Raw genomic sequence first — 18,807 nt, 5'->3', positions numbered from 1 at the left:
ATTTCATCTCTTTATTTTTCTAACAAACCCTATTAACTTCACAGAGAAAACACATGAATATATAATAAACGTTATTTGATTTTTATTAATACTAGTCACAAGAGAAAAAAACAGCTACCTAAATTATTGCATAAAAAATAATGAAACCATTCAGTATTTACCAAATGTATGTTTGTGATCCAGAAATATACTAATCTTTTTTAAGACATAAGACTTGTATGTAAAATATAAGTTCATCTTGCTTTCATAAGATTATATATAATTTTACCATCTCTTGTGTAGTCAGGAGGCAGTTATAATAGATATTAAAAGTGTAGGCTTTACAGTAAGAATACCTGCTCACCACTCACTAGTTTTGTGATATTGGGCAAATTATTTAACATTTGCCTCAGTTTCCTCATCTTCAAAATGGAAATATCTATCATATAGAATCAGTGTCAGGGTTAAAAGACCAGACTATGTGTAGGATATATTAATCTCTCTGTACATATTATTTTAAATTTTGATGTCTGTGTCTGGTTTTCCTAAGAGGAGGACTTGTGAAAGCTCATTGAGGTCAGGAATCATATCTTATGAGGTGGTTTTTTTGTATCATCCATGTTATTTATTCACCTTATTAATAGTCACTTATTCAGTGTTTGTTAATTGCAGAAGACTTTGCCTTTAACATTAAGTAAATCTATTTTTGAAAATATTAAAATGATCTAACTTTAAAAATTGGGAACGTTTGTGAGATTATTAGAAGCACAACTTTCTTCTAGATGAGAAAACTGAGTTTATACTGAGTAGTACCAGATAATGAATATTTCTTTCTCAGGTTCTTATGCAACAAGGCTATGATGCTGCTTGTGATATCTGGAGTCTAGGAGTCCTTTTTTACACAATGTTGGCTGGGTAAGAAATTTATATACTCAAAACAGTTCACATAATTACTTGAATTTCACGTGTATATTTTTATCTAGAAAGGTGACAGATGAAAATAACCTTAAGGAAAATGCTACCAACATTTCAAAACATTATGTATTGTTTACTTAAAAAACAAAGGTGTTGAATGAGGCATTATTCAGATATATAATTAAGAGATTGTTCAACTGGAACTAAAACTTTTTCAAATAAAGCATGTATTTTTATTTTGACACTTTACATTTGAGTGCATTACTTGTTGAAAATGTTTACTTGAGTATAAAATAATTTCACAGTTCAACAGGTGCTTACCCACTGAATTTGCTGATGTTGAGTTAATTTTTTTAAGTACTTGAATTTTGGTTCTCTTGGCAATAGAGATTTAGTAAAATTGAGCTTTATAACTGAAATAAAGTAGTAGCAGAACACTAAACTACAGAAACACACAGCTGTGTTCTCTTAAAAGGATAAATACTTTAAAAAGTAACAGTTGGATTATGTTAATATTGTTAGTTTATAAATAATAAAAGTGCTGTTTTACTCTTAATAATGAGTAGCACTTTTATTTAGGAGTAGAAATTTATGGCTGTAGAAAAAGACTAGGTTTAGAAAAGTCTAATGCATAGAATGGAATTTGAAGAATTATAATGTAATTATAACGTACTTAGGTGTGACTTATTTTTTTACCCTTGTGAGGTGGACAAACTAATATGGAACATTATTTTAGATTGTTTTAAAATATACTTGATTGTAAAACCCTTTGAAATATCTTAGTGTTCCAACTTGTAGTGTGTAAAAATATTAATATTTGTGTTGTTATCCCAAAATGTCCTAGATAGTATAAAATTTTAAATAACATTAGTTTTAGGTGTGACTTTTAAAGAGGGAATTTAGTGTAATTAAATATACTTGACATAGCAGGCACTTTATAAATATGTTATGAAAATGGTGACTAAATTATTTATTGGCTTGGTGCTAATCACATATATCAGGATATTCCATGTACTTTTAGACATATGCAGAATATTTAGTTATAGACCACAGCAAGTGCCAAAGTTAAGGGTGGCTAAAGTTTGCATATGAACTGCAATCAACAGTATTGGTTTTCAAACCATGGGATACCACTTCTTGATTGCTGCTTTCAAGTATTTACTTTATGACTAAATAAAACATTTTGTGTGTGTGTATATGTATGTGTGTTTAATGTTATCTCAGCTTAATTGTTACATGAGGGAATTAACACATTAACATATTGACATCTTATAATTTTTAACCATGTCGTTCGATTCCCAAATTTGAATACCATTTTTATTTCCATTTGTTAAAATGGTACAAAACTGATCACTTGTCACTGTATAATTATTTTTTAAACTACTTTAACTTCATAGAATGTATTTGTCTTCCTGTCCATGAATATTGATTCACATAATGACTTTAATGGCTATCAAGGATTTTTCTGTTATATTGATATAAATATTTAACCCATTTTTCATAGACATTAATTAAAAAATATTAACTTGTTCTCACTGGTTATATTGTTAAAGTGCTAATGAATAAATTTGAGCCAATACAATAAATACATTATGAATATATAGAATTAACAATTTCTTCATAGTGAGTATATTTGGTTTGCTACCTTATGCCTGTGAGAATACAAAATTTGCATGTTTTATTCTAGTCTGATTTTCAGACTGTAGCTTTACATAAAAAGCCACCTTTATTTTATTTTGCATTGATTAGCTGATCAAAGGCAAAAAAAATACTACTGATATAGGCAAGACTTCATTTTATTAAATAATTCATTAGGATTAAGTTCATTGTTTTAAATGTAAAGTTTGATATGAACAGTAAATGGAAATTTTAGGTAATATTCTTAATTTGCTATAGTAAATATTTGCATGTAGTTCTATACTCATCACTTTCAATTAGATTTGATATATATGTTAGGCCTGCATGTTTGTTAAAATCTTTTTTATTAATAGCTACACTCCATTTGCTAATGGCCCCAATGATACTCCTGAAGAGATACTGCTGCGTATAGGCAATGGGAAGTTTTCTTTGAGTGGTGGAAACTGGGACAATATTTCAGATGGAGCAAAGGTATAAATTATAAATATGTTTTGTTTTGTTGCATTCCTGTTAATTGCTGAAATCTCTTAAGTTATAGCCTAGGCTGCATAACGGAGTATCTCATGGTATTTTATGTCAGTATTTGTTTTAAGTCACAGTATATATTTTTAAATCAATTCATGTGTATGTGTGAATTGAGGAAGACAAAGGCTGACTTTTTTTCTGCCATGCTTCTGGGACACATTCCTCTCTTATCAGTTCATATATGATCAGGGAATATAAACTAGTTTCAGTTTTAACCAAAACTAAAAATGTAAATCTACTGAGCAAAAATACAAAAAGCCAGCTAAAGTTGATTTCTGCATTCAGTGTGTTTTTACATCACTTCTTTTTTAACACAGATATTGACTAGTGATTATGTAGGTGATTTTTATAATTTTAACTTATTCTTAGAGAATATACAAACTTTCTATCAGTAACACCTAGATATTTACAGTTGATGGTTTAGAGCTGTTCAATAGAAATGTAACCAAGCCACATGTAATTTTAAAATTTCTAGTAACCATATTAAAAAAACAAAAAAACAGGAGAAATTAATATTAATAATGTATTTTATTTAACATTGTATATCTAAAGTATTTCAATGTCTAATTAATATTTTAAAAATTAGTGAGATATTTTAAATTTTTTTTTCACACTAAGTTTTCAAATTCTGGTGTGTATTTTATACTTATGGCCTGAATTTGGATTTCCCTAAATTTTAAAAATGCTTGATAGCCACGTGTGGCTAGTGGCTGTCATATTAGTGATGTTTCAGAGTAACCGACATTATTCAATTTAGGGAAAAATAATTGTTCAAGACTTGATTACTAATTCTTACATTTATAATGTGAAAATTTTAAGTTTTCAAACAAAACCCAAAGGTTGTCAGCATGTGATTTATAGAGCCCTGAAGCTTTTAATCTGCTTTTGAAGTAGATAACATTTTAAGAAAAAAGGATTTGCTTATATTTAATATCTGCTAATGATAAAACCTAATTGTCTGACGGACATTAGCTAATCTGTAGGATTTATTATGCAGTAAAACTTGTATTCTTATCATTGTAGAATAAATAAATCAGGGATTTCATTACCATTACCTTTTCAACATTTAAAAAACAGAAAAGGGATTTTGTTTGGCTCTTAGCCATAACACAAGTGTGCTGTGTGATGTAGTAAAAGGAACAACTGATTGGAAGCCAGGAGAACTGAGTGCTAGTTTTTGATCTACTAATTAGCTGCCTCAGTTTTCTCTTCTGTAAAATTTGGGAACTAAGTTCTCCCTTTGGTTCCTTCCAACTCCAAAATTCCATTTCTATAGAATTTGGTTTATTTATAATTTATCAGATTTCCCTTTGTAAAGTGATTGAAACTACTAATATTATTCATTAAATATATGTATTTTCTTGTCAGCCAGTTTTTGTGTCATAAAGTACATTTTTCCAAGGAACATTTCCAGTGTTTAAAGCTATACAAATAATCCTCTTGTGTTCTTTTTTAAAAAAAATAACTAACAACAGTGAATATAATGGTGAAATAGAGATACATATGCCAATTGTGCTTAGATTTTTGATTTTCTATGTTCTATGTGTTCTGTGGTTCTGTCTAGTTATTAAAGAATACTACATATTAAAATTTAGTTTTATTCTCACCTCTTTTGGTCTGACATTCTGGAGAAATTAACATAGAAAAAAATACTGGGAGATACGTTGAAATATTTCACAAGGTCTTTCATGCATTCCTTTTTTATGGGTTAAGTGACTAGTTCTGTCTTTGACATTTTTCTGAAATGGTGGCAGATTACTGTGCAAATAAGCTAGCTGAACTTTTAAAAAAAAACCATCTCCTGTACATATTAACAGTTCAATTTTTTGTTTGTTTTAAATTAGTGATGGAGGTAAACTATTGTTGATTTGCTCATAACCCCTTATACTAGTGTCCTTTAGTTGACAGAACTGTAACATTTGCTGTCACCTTATGACAATCATTTTACTTATAGTTCCTTACAAGTTACTTTTCCCTTTTAAATGCTATTTTTTTTTTTTTTACCATTGATGAGTGTCATTACCTGAAGCATATAAAAGGTGATTCTGTTTGCCTCCTGTTGGTGCATAGTTCCTAGACTTTGTTCATTCAGTTAAATGGAGGTGGGAGTGAGGGTGATAATGGAAGTCATGTTAGCTTTGTGTGTCTTATTGCTGCAATAGTTTCAGCTAACTCCTCACCTTGAAACCCTAGGCTTTGAGAACATTGACACTGCTGCTTCCTTTTTGGCAAACAGTGGGGACAAGGAGAGGAATCTGGTAAACAAAGCAAAAGTAGAAGAGGCAAGAGAGTAATGAAAATTTCATGGTGTCACTCTATATTAAAAATAAACACAGTAATACTTTATTACTTAGAAGACATCTCTATCTAAATTTTATAATGTTTTAAATAAAGTGTTACTCATTTCAAGTACATATACTCTTGACTAACAACGAATTGTCCAGTAGAATTTCTTATAAGAGAGTTATTTAGGCTTCTTCCCTTGCCTCCTTTACAAAGAGCAAGCAACTTGTACTTTTCCTCAACTGAGTTCCCATTACTACATTGTATGCACTTTATTAGAGTATGAGTGCTTACCACTGTTCTTTCTGGTTACATATTCATTTGTATACATTTTTATTCTTCCCATTCAGGGAACTTCAAATGTCATGTTCTTTTTTGCACTTCCTATCACACCTAGCATAATAGATACTTAGTTGAATACTCTTTTCACAAACTAATATTTTCTTCAGATATTCTTTACATTGTTAATTTACATTGTAGCTTTTTTGTCCAATATATAAAGATAAATCTTTTCCTATTGTGAATGGCTATAAATTTTAAATAAGTAGTCAGGTTTTATGTAAATATTTCTTTTCCATTTTGACTTGAAGTTGCTTTTAATTGAAGTCTTTGTCCATGTATTTACAAGTGATAGATTTCTAGAGCTAGATGGGATCTGGTCTGTCATTTTGCAGGTAGTTAAACCAAGATGCGTAGAATTTATCTTGTCCATGGTCACACACTGAGTGGCATAGCTGGAACTTATTTTCAGTCCTGTACTCTTTTCAGCCTACCGCATGTTAGGGAAGACTTTCTGGAGGCAGAAAGGCTTTATTTGCTTGGCTTATGTGGATGGAATGGAGAAGAAAGAGGTTTATAACCCTTTAATAATAGAAGGTTCTAAGGTAAGGTGTTATTGTTCACCCACTTCTTTTCTATAATATGGAAGTGAAGCATACTGAAGCTTAGTACCCTTTAAATAATCTATATTACAGAGCAGCTTTACAGTTAAAACACTATATTGAAATCCTTCTGTAACTTCAAGTACTATAGCTTTCAAAATGTCTGAACAAAGCTAGGAAGATGTACTAGCAAATTCAGTAATTAGAGTTATGCTCTTAATCATGAGGGATAATTGTTACCTATAATCAAGGCAGAAAGTGTTACTTAAGTATGTATGGAACTCAGTCTTTTATGAGAACTTCCTTATACTGGAGGGGGTATGACTTGTAACATATTTTACAAAATTAAAATGCTTGCAGTATAATTAGTAATAACCGCAATGAAAAAAATGGTTTATCTCAGTCACATTATTAAAATTGGAACAGAAGCGATGAATTATTAATCAGTAGTTTCCAAATTTTAACGACTTGCCACCTGTGTACTGTGAGAATAGGAAAATTGCTATTCTCCTGTATTCATGTTTGTTCAAGGAATATGGAGTTTTGCTGGCATTTACTTAAAATGGGTATAAAAAATAAGATATCTTTGAGGTCTAAGTTAGATTAGGTGAATTATTTTAATTAGTAATGGTTTTCTTCCAATTAGATTATCTAACTAAATACCCAGCTAGTTGTATATCTTGTCATAGTTGTATATCTTCCAAAACTGGCCAACACTGCTATATCTACTTTGATAAAAATGGAATTATTCATATGAAAGTGACAGATTTTTGCAAACTGTGGGTGAACTCATTTTCCTCTTAGCTATCAAGAAAATTCAGTGAGTATTACTTAAGATAATGATATTTTTACTCTTTCATTTGTCGTCCATCTTCCTGTCATTCTGTCAAGGACAACTTGCTACTTATTTTCGAGGGAGACGAAAAGAAATAATATAAATTAAGTCCTATTAAAACTGCTTCGAATTCTTTAAAAGAAAGTAGCAAAACGTTGATACTTTGGCTGTGAAGCCATTTGATGTCAAAAACTAATCAACATCCTGTTCATGTCTTTCCAAGGAAACAATTATTATATGTTTTGTAAGCATTTAGGACATGGCCGTATTTACTGCATTTTCATTTTAATTTAAGGAGAATCTACTTTGCTTTTGGAAATCAGTCTTTATCTCCAAATATAAATTGACAGTCTCAGTCTTATATAACTTAGCTGAATTTTGCCATAGAAATAATTACATCCTTTTTGCTTTAACACGGTTGACCATACATCGCAGTTTGTATGGGACAGTCTTGGTTTAGGTGCCTTTGGCTCTTAAGTGTCCCAGTTTGGATAACAAATTATATGGTCATCCTAGCTTTAGCTGTCCTTAAATTTGGTTAAATTTTTTCAATGAATATATAATAAAATTTAATATTGTTGCACTTTGTTATGAAAAACTGATTTTTTTCTGAAACAGGGATTTTGATATTTTCCATGAATACTTACTTAGTGCTATAAACATTGAGCACTCATCGTGTTTACATGATAGTTATTACTTTAAAAAGAAAGCAACAATTAATTATTTAAAGTTCAGACATCAACATTGAGTTTAATAGAGAAGATTGGAAGGTAGCATAGTTTAGTACTTATGAGCCAGGCTCTTACTGACTGCCTGGATGCATATCCTTACTTACTAGTTATGTGTTACATACTTACTGGCTATGTGACCTTGGGAATGGTGCTCAACATCTTTGTGCTTCAGTTTCCACATCTGCAAAGTGAAGATAGTAATGGTACCTACCTCAGGGATGTTATGAAGATTAACCAGATTAGTGTATGTGGCACATAGTCATAATAAATGTTCACTTAGTGTTAGCTGTTATCACTAAGAATGCATAGAGCACTCTGATGATCCAATGTTAATCTTTGAAATTCCTATTGGCAATAAAAAACCTTCATGAGTAAAATTAAAACCATAGTAGTGTATTTCAATATTTGTATAGGCCCACCTCCTGAAATTCTTTTTCATTCTCTCACCATCACTCTCTGTACTTTTCAGTAAACTTTCAGAATCCTCAGGAAAGTACAAAAAAAAGATAAAGTTTAATGTTGAGCACAGTAGTGTTTTTTTCTTACTAAATTTTAGTACATATGGTTAATTTATTTATTGAAACATACTTTGGTGGGTAGGAGTAAAGGAACCTATTCTTTTGGGCTAGACCATTGATTTTTTTTTTAGCTGAAGTATAATTGATATACAATAAAGTATACATATTAAAAGTATATAATTTAATGTATGGCATATTTACACACCAATGAAAATACGTTATGGCATATTTACACACCAATCAAAACCATCACCAAAATCAAGATAACAAACATATGTATTACCCCTAAAATTTTCTCTTTCTAATCCTTCCCTCTTGCCCCATATCCCCAACTCACAATCCCCCACCCCTCATTCCCTGACAGCCTCAGACCTATTGTCTGATACTACAAGTTAGTTTACATTCTTCTAGGCATGTTTATAAATGACATCATGCAAGTATATATTCTTTTTTGTCCCTTTCTCTTATAATTATTTTGAGATTCATCCATGTTGTTGGAGTGTATCAATAGTTTGTTGCTTTACATTACTGAATAATACCCATTATGTGGATATCCCACGGTTTTTCCACGTACCTGTTGATAGACATTTGGGTTAGTGGTAGTTTTGTGATATTACCAGTAAAGCTGCAGTGAATATCCTTGTGGAAGTGTTTGTATGGATGCATACCTTTCATTTTTTTATATAAATACTCAGGAACAGAATAATTAGGCCATAAAGAAACCACCAAACTGTTTTTTAGAGAGCCTATGTCATTTTACATTTCCAACAGCAATGTATGAGAGTTTTAGTTCTTAGATATCCTTGCCAATACTTGATATGATCATTCTTTTAAAATTTTAGCTATTTTTAAGGTATGTAATAGTATCTCATATTATTTTTAATTTACATTTCCCTAATAACTTTTAATTTACATTTCCCTAATAACTAATGATGTTAAGCATTTTTCATGTACTTACTTGCCATCTATCTTCTTTGAATTATCTATCGAAATCTTTTGTCCCTCTTTTTTATTTTGGTCGTTTTTCTTATTATTGAATTTTAAGAGTTCCTGACATATTCTAGATGCAAGTTCTATAGCAGAGCTATGCCTTGCTAACATTTTCTCTCAATCTATAAATTGTCTTTTAATTCTCTTAAGTGTCTTTTGAAGGGCAGAAGTTTCTAATGTTGATAAAGGCCAGTGTTTCATTTTTTTCCTATGTATCATGCTTTTGGTGTTATAGCTAAGAAATCTTTGCCTTACCCCAAACTTCAAATGTTTTCCCCAGTGCTTTTTATTGGAAGTTTTATAGTTTTAGGTTTTACCTTTAGATCTATGATCCATTTTGATTTAATATTTGTATATGGTAAAATATATGGTTCACATTAAATTTTCCATACAGATACCCAATTGTTCCAGCACCATTGGTTGAAACTGCCATAGTTTCTGTATTGAATTACATTATCTTGATCAAAAATCAGCTGCCCAGATATTCATGGTTCTACTTCTATACTTTCTGTTTTTTTTTTTTCATTAACCTACTTGTCTTTACTCCATTACCTCACTGCCTTCATTACTATTTTTTTATAATTAAGTTTTGAAATTAGGTACTACTGGTCTTCCAACTATTTTCTTCTTATTCAGAGTTGTTTTGAACTGAATCCTTTACATCTTCTTATGAATTTTAGACCTTTCAGTCTCTACCAAAAAAGGCTCTTAGGATTTTGATTGAGATGAGTTTGGGTCTTCAAATCAGTTGGGGGAGAATTGACATTTTAACAACGTTGAGTCTACTGATCCATGAACACAGTTACCTCTGTCCAATTAGTTAGATCTTTAATTTCAGCAGTGTTTTATAGTTTTCAGTGTACAGGTCTCGCACGTCTTTTATTATATATTTTACCTAAGTATTTCCTGTTTTTCTTGCTATTGTAAATGACATTGTTTTTTTTTAATTTTTTAAAATTGTATTTTATTGAGTTATAATCAGTTTACAATGTTGTGTCAATTTCCAGTGTTGAGTACAATTTTTCAGTTACATATGAACATACATATTTTCATTGTCACATTATTTTTCGTTGTGAGCTACCACAAAATCTTGTATATATTTCCCTGTGCTATACAGTATAATCTTGTTTATCTATTCTATATATACCTGCCAGTATCTACAAATTTCGAACTCCCAGTCAATCCCTTCCCACCCCCCACCCACTTGGAAACCACAAGTTTGTATTCTATGTCTGTGGGTCTGTTTCTGTTTTGTATTTATGTTCATTTGGCTTTTTCTTTTTCTTTTTTTTTTTTTTTAGATTCCACATATGAGCGATCTCATGTGGTATTTTTCTTTCTCTTTCTGGCTTACTTCACTTAGAATGACATTCTCCAGGGACATCCATATTGCTGCAAATGGCATTATTTTATTATTTTTATGGCTGAATAGTATTCTATTGTAGAAATATACTACATCTTCTTTATCCAGTCATCTGTCGATGGACATTTAGGCTGTTTCCATATCTTGGCTATTGCAAATAGTGCTATTATGAACATTGGGGTGCAGGTGTCTTTTTGAAGTAGGGTTCCTTCTGGATATATGCCCAGGAGCGGGATTCCTGGGTCATACGGTAAGTCTATTCCTAGTCTTTTGAGGAATCTCCATACTGGCATTGTTTTTTATTTTCATGTTCCATTTTTTTTTGCTGCTAGTATGTAGAAATACAGTTGTGTTTTATATTGATCTTGTATACTACAAGTTTGATAAAATCACATTAATTCTAGTAGCTTTTTTTTGTAATTTCATCAGTTTTTCAATATAGACAATCATGTTATTTGTGAATAAAAGCAGTTTTAATTCTTTCTCATATGGATATGTTTGTTTATTTTCAATGGCTAGAACTTGCAGTATAGTGTTACAGAAGTGAAGAGGGTGGACATTTTTGTTTTGTTCCTGATGTTGAGGGAAATCTTTTTTTTTTAACCACTGAGTATGATGGTTCACTGTGGTTTTAAATGGATGCTTTTGATTAGGTTAAGGAGATTCCATTCTGTTCCCAGTTTGATGAACATTTTTGTTGGGAGTGGGTGTTGGATTTTGTCGAATGCTGTTTCTGTATCTTTTGAGATAAATCACATGGTTTTTTGTTTGTTATATGCAGAATTACATTGATTTTCAGTTGTTAAACCTATCTTGTATTCCCAGGATAAACAACACTTGTTCATGATATATTATCCTTTTTATGTATGCATATAACTGAATTTGATTTCCTAATTTTTGGTTACAATTTTTACATTTATGTTCATGACGGATTTGGATTTGTAGTTTTCTAGTAATATCTATCTGATTTTGGTATCAGGGTAATACTGGCCTCATTACATGAGTTCTGAAACATTACCTCTTCAGTTTTCTGGAAGAATTATTTAGAATTGGAATTGCTTCTTAAATGTTTGTTCTGTTGACCTTGAAAAACCAGAAGAGCCAGTTATTTTACCAGCAAAATGAGTTTATTTTGGGAATAGGAGAGAATTGCACTTTGGGACGAGCAAGCTAGGGTGACCTATAGGCAAGTCCTGAAGGAGAAGGGCTTGCTTTTATAGGTAAAGTAGGAAATTGGGGAGGGCTGTGGTGATTGTTTATTGGCTGCAGGTGGTGGGCAGTTTGTTGTTGCTGGGTCAGAAGGAAATGTTCTTTCTTCTTGCTGGGGTCTGTAAGCTGAGGTGAGTGACACATGAAAGCTCCCCCTTTAGGTCTTCCTGACTCCATTTTAAATGAGGTTTCCTTTATTTATTTTTACAGTTACAATTCAGCAGTGAAATCTATTTGGGCTTGGAGCTTTCTTCATTGGAGGTTTTTAACTATAAATACAAAATATTTAACACCTAAATGGCTATTTGGGTAGTGTCTCCTTGAGTAAGCATTGGCATTCTTTTTCTTTCAAGGAAATTGTTCATTATTGAATATAATGTCATAAATTTTTTTTCATAAAACCTCCTTACTAATCTGTTATACCTACTTTCATATTTCAACCATAATCTATTTCTCTTTGCAGATATATCAGTTTTTGCTTCATGTATTTTGAAGATCTGTTTTTAGGTACATAAATTGTTTATAAAGTTGACCTCTTGACTGGCTGTCCCCCTTATCATTATGAAATGACCTTTCTCTCTGTTAATTTTCCCGATTGTTGTTGAAACATATTTTCGCTCATTATAAAATTCTAGATTTTCACTTTACTGTTTTTGTTTTTTGAATCTCCCAATTTTACTGAAATATAATTGACATTCAGCACTGTATGAGTTTAAGTTGTCCAGCATAATGATTTGATTTATGTACATCATGAAATGATTATCACGAGTTTAATGAATATCTATAATCTCATACTGATACAAAATTAAAGCAATAGAAAAAATGTTTTTCCTTGTGATGAGAATTCTTAGAATTTATTCTATTAACAACTTTCATGTATAATATACAGTGGTTTTAATTATATTTATCACATTGTACATTATATCCCTAGTACTTACAACTAGAAGTTTGTATTTTTTGGCTACTTTCCAATTCTATTTCCCCCACACCTCACCTCTGGTAACCACAAACCTGATCTCTTTTTCTATGAATTTGTTTGTTTTTGAAATATAATTGACCTACAACACTATGTTAGTTCCTCTTACACAACATTAGTGATTCAATATTTCTGTACATTTCAAACTGATCACCACGATAAGTATAGTTATGATATATCACCAAAGGTCTTAACATAGTAATTGACTACATTCCCCACACTTTATATTTCATACCTGTGACTCATTTATGTCACAACTGAAAGTTGATACCTCTTAATCTCCTTTACCTATTTCTTTTTTCACCATACCCCCACTTCCCCTGTGGCAAAACCTGTGTGTTCTTTGTATCTATAACACTATTTATTTATTTATTGGATTTTTTAAATTGAAGTATAGTTAATTTACAATGTTATGTTAGTTTCAGGTGTACAGCAAAGTGATGGTTACATATACATACATATTTTTTCAGATTCTTTTCCATTATAGGTTATTACAAGATATTGAACATAATTTCCTGTGCTGTACAGTAGGTCTTTGTTGTTTGTTTTATGTACAGTAGTGTGTACATGTTAATCCCAAACTCCTAATTTATCCCTCCACACTCCGCATTTTCCTGTTTGGCAATCATAAGTTTGTTTTCTATGTCTCTGAGTCTATTTCTGTTTTGTAAATAAGTTCATTTGTATTTTTTTAGATTGTATGTATAACTGATTTCATATGATACTTGTCTTTCCCTGTCTGACTTACTTCACTTAATATTGATCATCTAGGTCCACCCATGTTGTTGCAAATGACATTATTTCATTCTCTTTTATGGCTGAGTAATATTCCATTGTATGTGTATCTGCATTTTCTTTATGCAGTCATCTGTCGATGGATATTTAGGTTGGTTCCATGTCTTGGCTATTGTAGATAGTGCTGCTATGAACATTGAGGTGCATGTTATCTTTTTTGAATTAGAGTTTGCTCCAGATACTTGCCCAGGAGTGGGATTGCAGGATTATATGGTACTGCAGACATTGTTTATGTTTTGTTATGTGTGTTCATTTGTTTTGTTTTTTAGATTCTACATATGTGAGATCATGTGGTATTTGATTTTCTCTTATTTCACTTAGTATAAACTTCTAGATTCACTCATGTTCTCACAAATGGCAAGATTTCATTTTTAATGGTTTATTAATAGTCTATTGTGTGTATATACATATTATATATTATGTATATTATATATGTATTTTATATATATATATACACACACACACCACATCTATATCCATTTGTCTATTGATGGGCATATAGGTTGTTTTCATATCTTGACTATTGTAAAAATTGCTGCATTGAACATTGGAGTGCATATGCCTTTTTGAATTAGTATTTTTGTTTTCTTCAGGTAAATACCTAGAAGTGAAATTGCTGGATCATATGGTAGTTCTATTTTTAGTTTTTTGAGGAACCTCCATTCTGTTTTCCCTTGTGGTTGTACCAATTTACAATCCCAACAACAGTGCGTGAGAGTCCACTTTTCTCCGTATTCTCACCAACACTTTTTGTTGTCTTTCTGATAATAGCCATTCTGACAGATGTGAGGTGGTATCTTACTGTGGTTTAGATTTTCATTTCCTTGATGATTAGTGGTGTTGAGCATCTTTTCATTGTTCTGTTGGCCATATGTAGATCTTCTTTGAAAAAGTGTCTATTCAAGTCCTCTGTCCATTTCTTAATCAGGTTGTTTGGGTTTTTTTAGTGTTGAATTGTATGAGTTCTTTGTGTACTCTGGATATTAATCCATTATCACTCATATTATTTGCAAATATCTTCTTCCATTCTTCCTTTTCATTTTCCTGATAGTTTCCTTTGCTGTGCAAAAGCTTTTTAGTTTGTTGTTGTCCCATTTGTTTATTTTTGCTTTTGTTTCCATTTACTGAGGAGACATTCAAAAAATATTGCTATGTCTGATGTCAAAGAGTGTACTGCTTATGTTTTCTTTTAGGAGTTTTATGGTTTCAGGTCTTAATTCTGTAATCCATTTTTAGTTTATTTTTTGTCTGTGGTGTGAGAAAGTAGTCCAGTATGATTCTTTTGCATGTATTTTTTTAGTTTTATCAACATCTTTTATTGAAGAAGCTGTCTTTTTCCCATTGTATTTTCTTGTTTCCTTTGTTGGAGATTAATTGACCATGTGTGCATTAGTTTATTTCTGAGCCCTATTCTTTTCTATGATCTATGTGTTTGTTTTTGTTCCAGTACCATACTTTTTTGATTACTGTAGGTTTGTGGCATAATTTGACCTCAGGGAGTATGATATCAACAGATTTCTTCTTTTTTCTCAAGATTGCTTTGGCAATTTGGGGTCTTTTTCTGGTTCCATACAAATTCTAGGATTATTTGTTCTAGTTCTTTGAAAAAATCAAGGGTTTTTTGATAGGGATTGCATTGAATCTGTAGATTACTTTGGGTAGTATGGACACTTTAACAATATTAATTCTTCCAATCGAATCAAATGGGATAGCTTTCCATTTCTTTGTATCATCTTCAGTTTCCTTCATCAGTGTTTTATAGTTTTCAAAGTATAGGTCTTTCACCTCCTTGGTTAAGTTTATTTTTAGGTTTATTTATTTATTTAGTTTATTTTTATCTTATTCTTTTTGATTTGAGTTTAAATGGGATTGTGTTCTTGCTTTCTCTTTCGGATAGATGATTATTAATGTATACAAAATCAACATATTTCTGTATATAAATCTTATATTCTGCAACTTTACTGAATTCATTTATTCTAAATGCTTTTTGGTGGAGATATGAGTTTTCTCTATATAGTGTCATGTCACCTGCAAATAGTGACAATTTTACTTATTTCCTTACAGTTTGGATAACTTTTATTTCTTTTCCTTGTCTGATTGCTTTGGCTAAGACTTCCAATACTATGCTAAATAGATGTGGTGAAAATTGGCATCTTTGTCTCATTCCTGATTTTAGAGGAAAAGCTTTTAGATTTCACCATTGATGTTAGCTACGGATTTGTCATAGTGGCTTTTATTATGTTGAAGTATATTCCCTCTGTGCCAACTTTGTTTAGATTTTTTTTATCATAAAAGGATGTTGAATTTTGTCGGAAGCTTCTGCATCTGTTGGGATGATCATATGATTTTTATCCTTCACTTTGTTAATGTGGTGTATCACATTGATTAATTTGTAGATATTGAACCATCCTCTACATCTCTGGGATAAATCCCACTTCACCATGTTATATGTTCCTTTCAATGTATTGTTCAGTTTGCTGACATTTTATTGAGGGTTTTTACATCTGTGTTCATCATTGATCTTGGCCTGTAATTTTCTTTTTTTGTGGTGTCTTTGTCTGGTTTTGGTTTCAGGGTCATGCTGGCCTTGCAAAATGGGTTCAGAAGTATTATTTCCTCTTTAGCTTTCTAGAATTTGAGAAGGATGAGTGTTAACTCTTCTTTAAATGTTTGATAGAGTTCGTCACTGAAGCCATTTATCCTGGACTTTTGTTTGTTGAGAATTTTTTAATTAATGATTCAATTTTATTATTGGTATTTGGTCTGTTTGCATTTTATATTTCTTCCTGTTTCAGTCTTGGGAGATTATAAGTTTCTAGGAATTTATCCATTTCTTCTAGATTGTCCATTTATTGGAGTATGATTGTAGCAATCACTTATGATACTTTGCATTTCTATGCTATTAGTTATAACTTCTCCTCTCTCATTTCTGATTTTATTGATTTGGGCCCTTTCTCTTTTTCTCTCAGTGAGTCTAGCTAAAGGTTTGTCAATTTAGTTTATATTTTTGGAGAATGAGCTCTTAGTTTCAGTGTTTTTTTTTCCTATTGTGTTTTTAATCTCTTTCATTTATTTCTGTTCTGATCTTTATTATGTCTTTTCTCCTACTTACTTTGAGTTTTGTTTTTCCTTCTTTCTCTAGTTCCTTTAAGTTTAAGGTTAGATTGTTTCCAGTTGTTCTTGCTTGCTGAGGTAGGCTTGTATCACTATATACTTTCCTCTAATAAATGCTTTTGCTGTGGCCCATAGATTGCGGATCTCTGTGTTTTTGTTTCCATTTGACTCTAGTTATTTTTTGACTTGTTTGATTTCTTTGGTGATCCACTGGTTGTTTTGTGCATATTATTTAGACTCCACAGCTGTGTTTTTCTGCAGTTTTATTTTCTTGTTCTAGATTTCTAGTCTTATGCCATTGTTGGAAAATATGCTTGATGATTTCAATCTTCTTAAATTTATTGAGGCTTATTTTGTGGCCTAGCATGTGATTTATCCTTGGAGAATATTCCATGTGCCCTTGAAAAGTATGTGTGTTTTGTTGTTTTTGGACCAAATGTTCTGTGTATTTCTGTTATTTCCATCTGGTTTAATGTGTCATTTAAGGACAGTGTTTCCTTATTGATTTTCTCTCTGGATGATCTGTCCTTTGATGTAAATGTGGTATTTGAAGTCCCCCTACTGTTACTGTGTTACTGTCAATTTATCCTTTCATATGTATTACTATTTGCATTATATATTTAGGTGTTCCAACACTGGTTGCAAATATGTTTATAATTGATATACCTTCTTGTTGGAGTGATCCCTTGATCATTATGTAATGTCCTTTTTTTTTTTTTCTCCTGTTACAGTCTTTGTTTTAAAGTCTATTCACCTAATGCAAGTATTGCTACCCCAGCTTTCTTTTTGTTTCCATTTGGGTGGAACACCTTTTTTATCCCCTCACATTCATTTTTTGTGTGTGTTTAGATCTGAAGTGAGTCTCCTATAGGAAGCATGTAGATGGTCTTGTCTTTTTTTAGCCATTCAGCTACTCTGCCTTTTGACTGTAGTATTTCATTCATTTTCATTTAAAATAATGATTGGTAGGTATGTACTTATTGCTATTTTGTTCATTGTTTTCTGATTGTTTTTGTCATTCTTTTTTGTTCCTTTTTTTCTTTTGTTCTTTTTTGATTTGATGACTATCATTATTGTTATGTTTGGATTCTTTTTTCGTGTGTGTTTGTGTCTTACAAGTTTTTGCTTTATGGTTACCATGATGTCATTTAACAGCATATATGATCATTTATAGTTAATTTTCTCTTAAGTTCAGACTTATCTAACAACTCTGCATTTATCACCCCTTATGTTTAATGTTTTTAATATTATATTTTACATCTTTTTGTGTATATCGCTTAACTGTTTAATGTGGATATAGATGATTTTACTACTTTTGTCTTTTAACCTTCCTAGTAGTCTTATAGTGGTTGATCTTTACTGTATCTTTGCCTTTACCAATGAAATTTTTACTTACATAATTTTCATATTTCTAGTTTTGGTCTTGTCTTTTCTACTTAGAGAAATTCTTTTTAAGATTTCTTGGAGAGCTGCTTTAGTGGTACTGAACTCTTAGCTTTTCCTTCTCTGTAAAACTCTCTCCTTCAAAGTTAGTGATACCCTTGTCAGGTATTCTTGGTTGTATGGTTTGTCCTTTAAGCCCTTTCATTACTATATTGTGGAACTCCCTTCTGGCCTGCAGGTTCTGCTGAAAGACTTTGGGAATTACCTTGTATGTAACTAGTTGCTTTTCTCTTGCCATTTTTAAGATTCTCTATCTTTAATTTTTACCATTTTAGTTACAGTGTGGCTTGGTGTGGATCTCTTTTGGTTCATCTTATTTCTGTCTCTGCTTCCTGGACCTGGACATCCATTTCCCTTCCCAGGTAGTGGAAGTTTTCAGCCATTATTTCTTCCAATAAATTCTCTAACCCTATCTCTCTTCTCCTTATGAGACTCCTGTAATGTGAATGTTAGTACTCTTCTTATTGTCCCAGAAGTCTCTTTAAAACTATCCTCATTTCTTAAATTCTTCTTTTCCTGTTCAGCTTGAGTGATTTCCACTATTCTGTCTTCCAATTCATTGATCCATTTCTCTTTATCATCTCATCTACTCGAGTCTGTCTAGTGTTTTTC

At 31.3% G+C, this 18,807-nt stretch overlaps 1 protein-coding gene across 8 annotated transcripts in view; it reads left to right on the top strand.

The window, feature by feature from the left end:
• Nucleotides 1-18,807, top strand: part of RPS6KA6 (ribosomal protein S6 kinase A6) — a 151,094-nt gene that overhangs the window by 123,933 nt on the left and 8,354 nt on the right. For all 8 annotated transcript variants that reach the window (XM_032474770.1, XM_032474774.1, XM_032474769.1 and 5 more), the window contains 2 exons: nucleotides 818-894; nucleotides 2,886-3,003. In XM_032474770.1, coding sequence (XP_032330661.1) covers nucleotides 818-894; nucleotides 2,886-3,003 — 195 coding nt within the window. The remainder of the gene's footprint in view (nucleotides 1-817; nucleotides 895-2,885; nucleotides 3,004-18,807) is intronic.

Source organism: Camelus ferus, chromosome X (assembly GCF_009834535.1).
Source record: "Camelus ferus isolate YT-003-E chromosome X, BCGSAC_Cfer_1.0, whole genome shotgun sequence".
Taxonomy (NCBI): domain Eukaryota; kingdom Metazoa; phylum Chordata; class Mammalia; order Artiodactyla; family Camelidae; genus Camelus; species Camelus ferus.
This window is presented reverse-complemented; position numbering and strand designations above follow the sequence as displayed.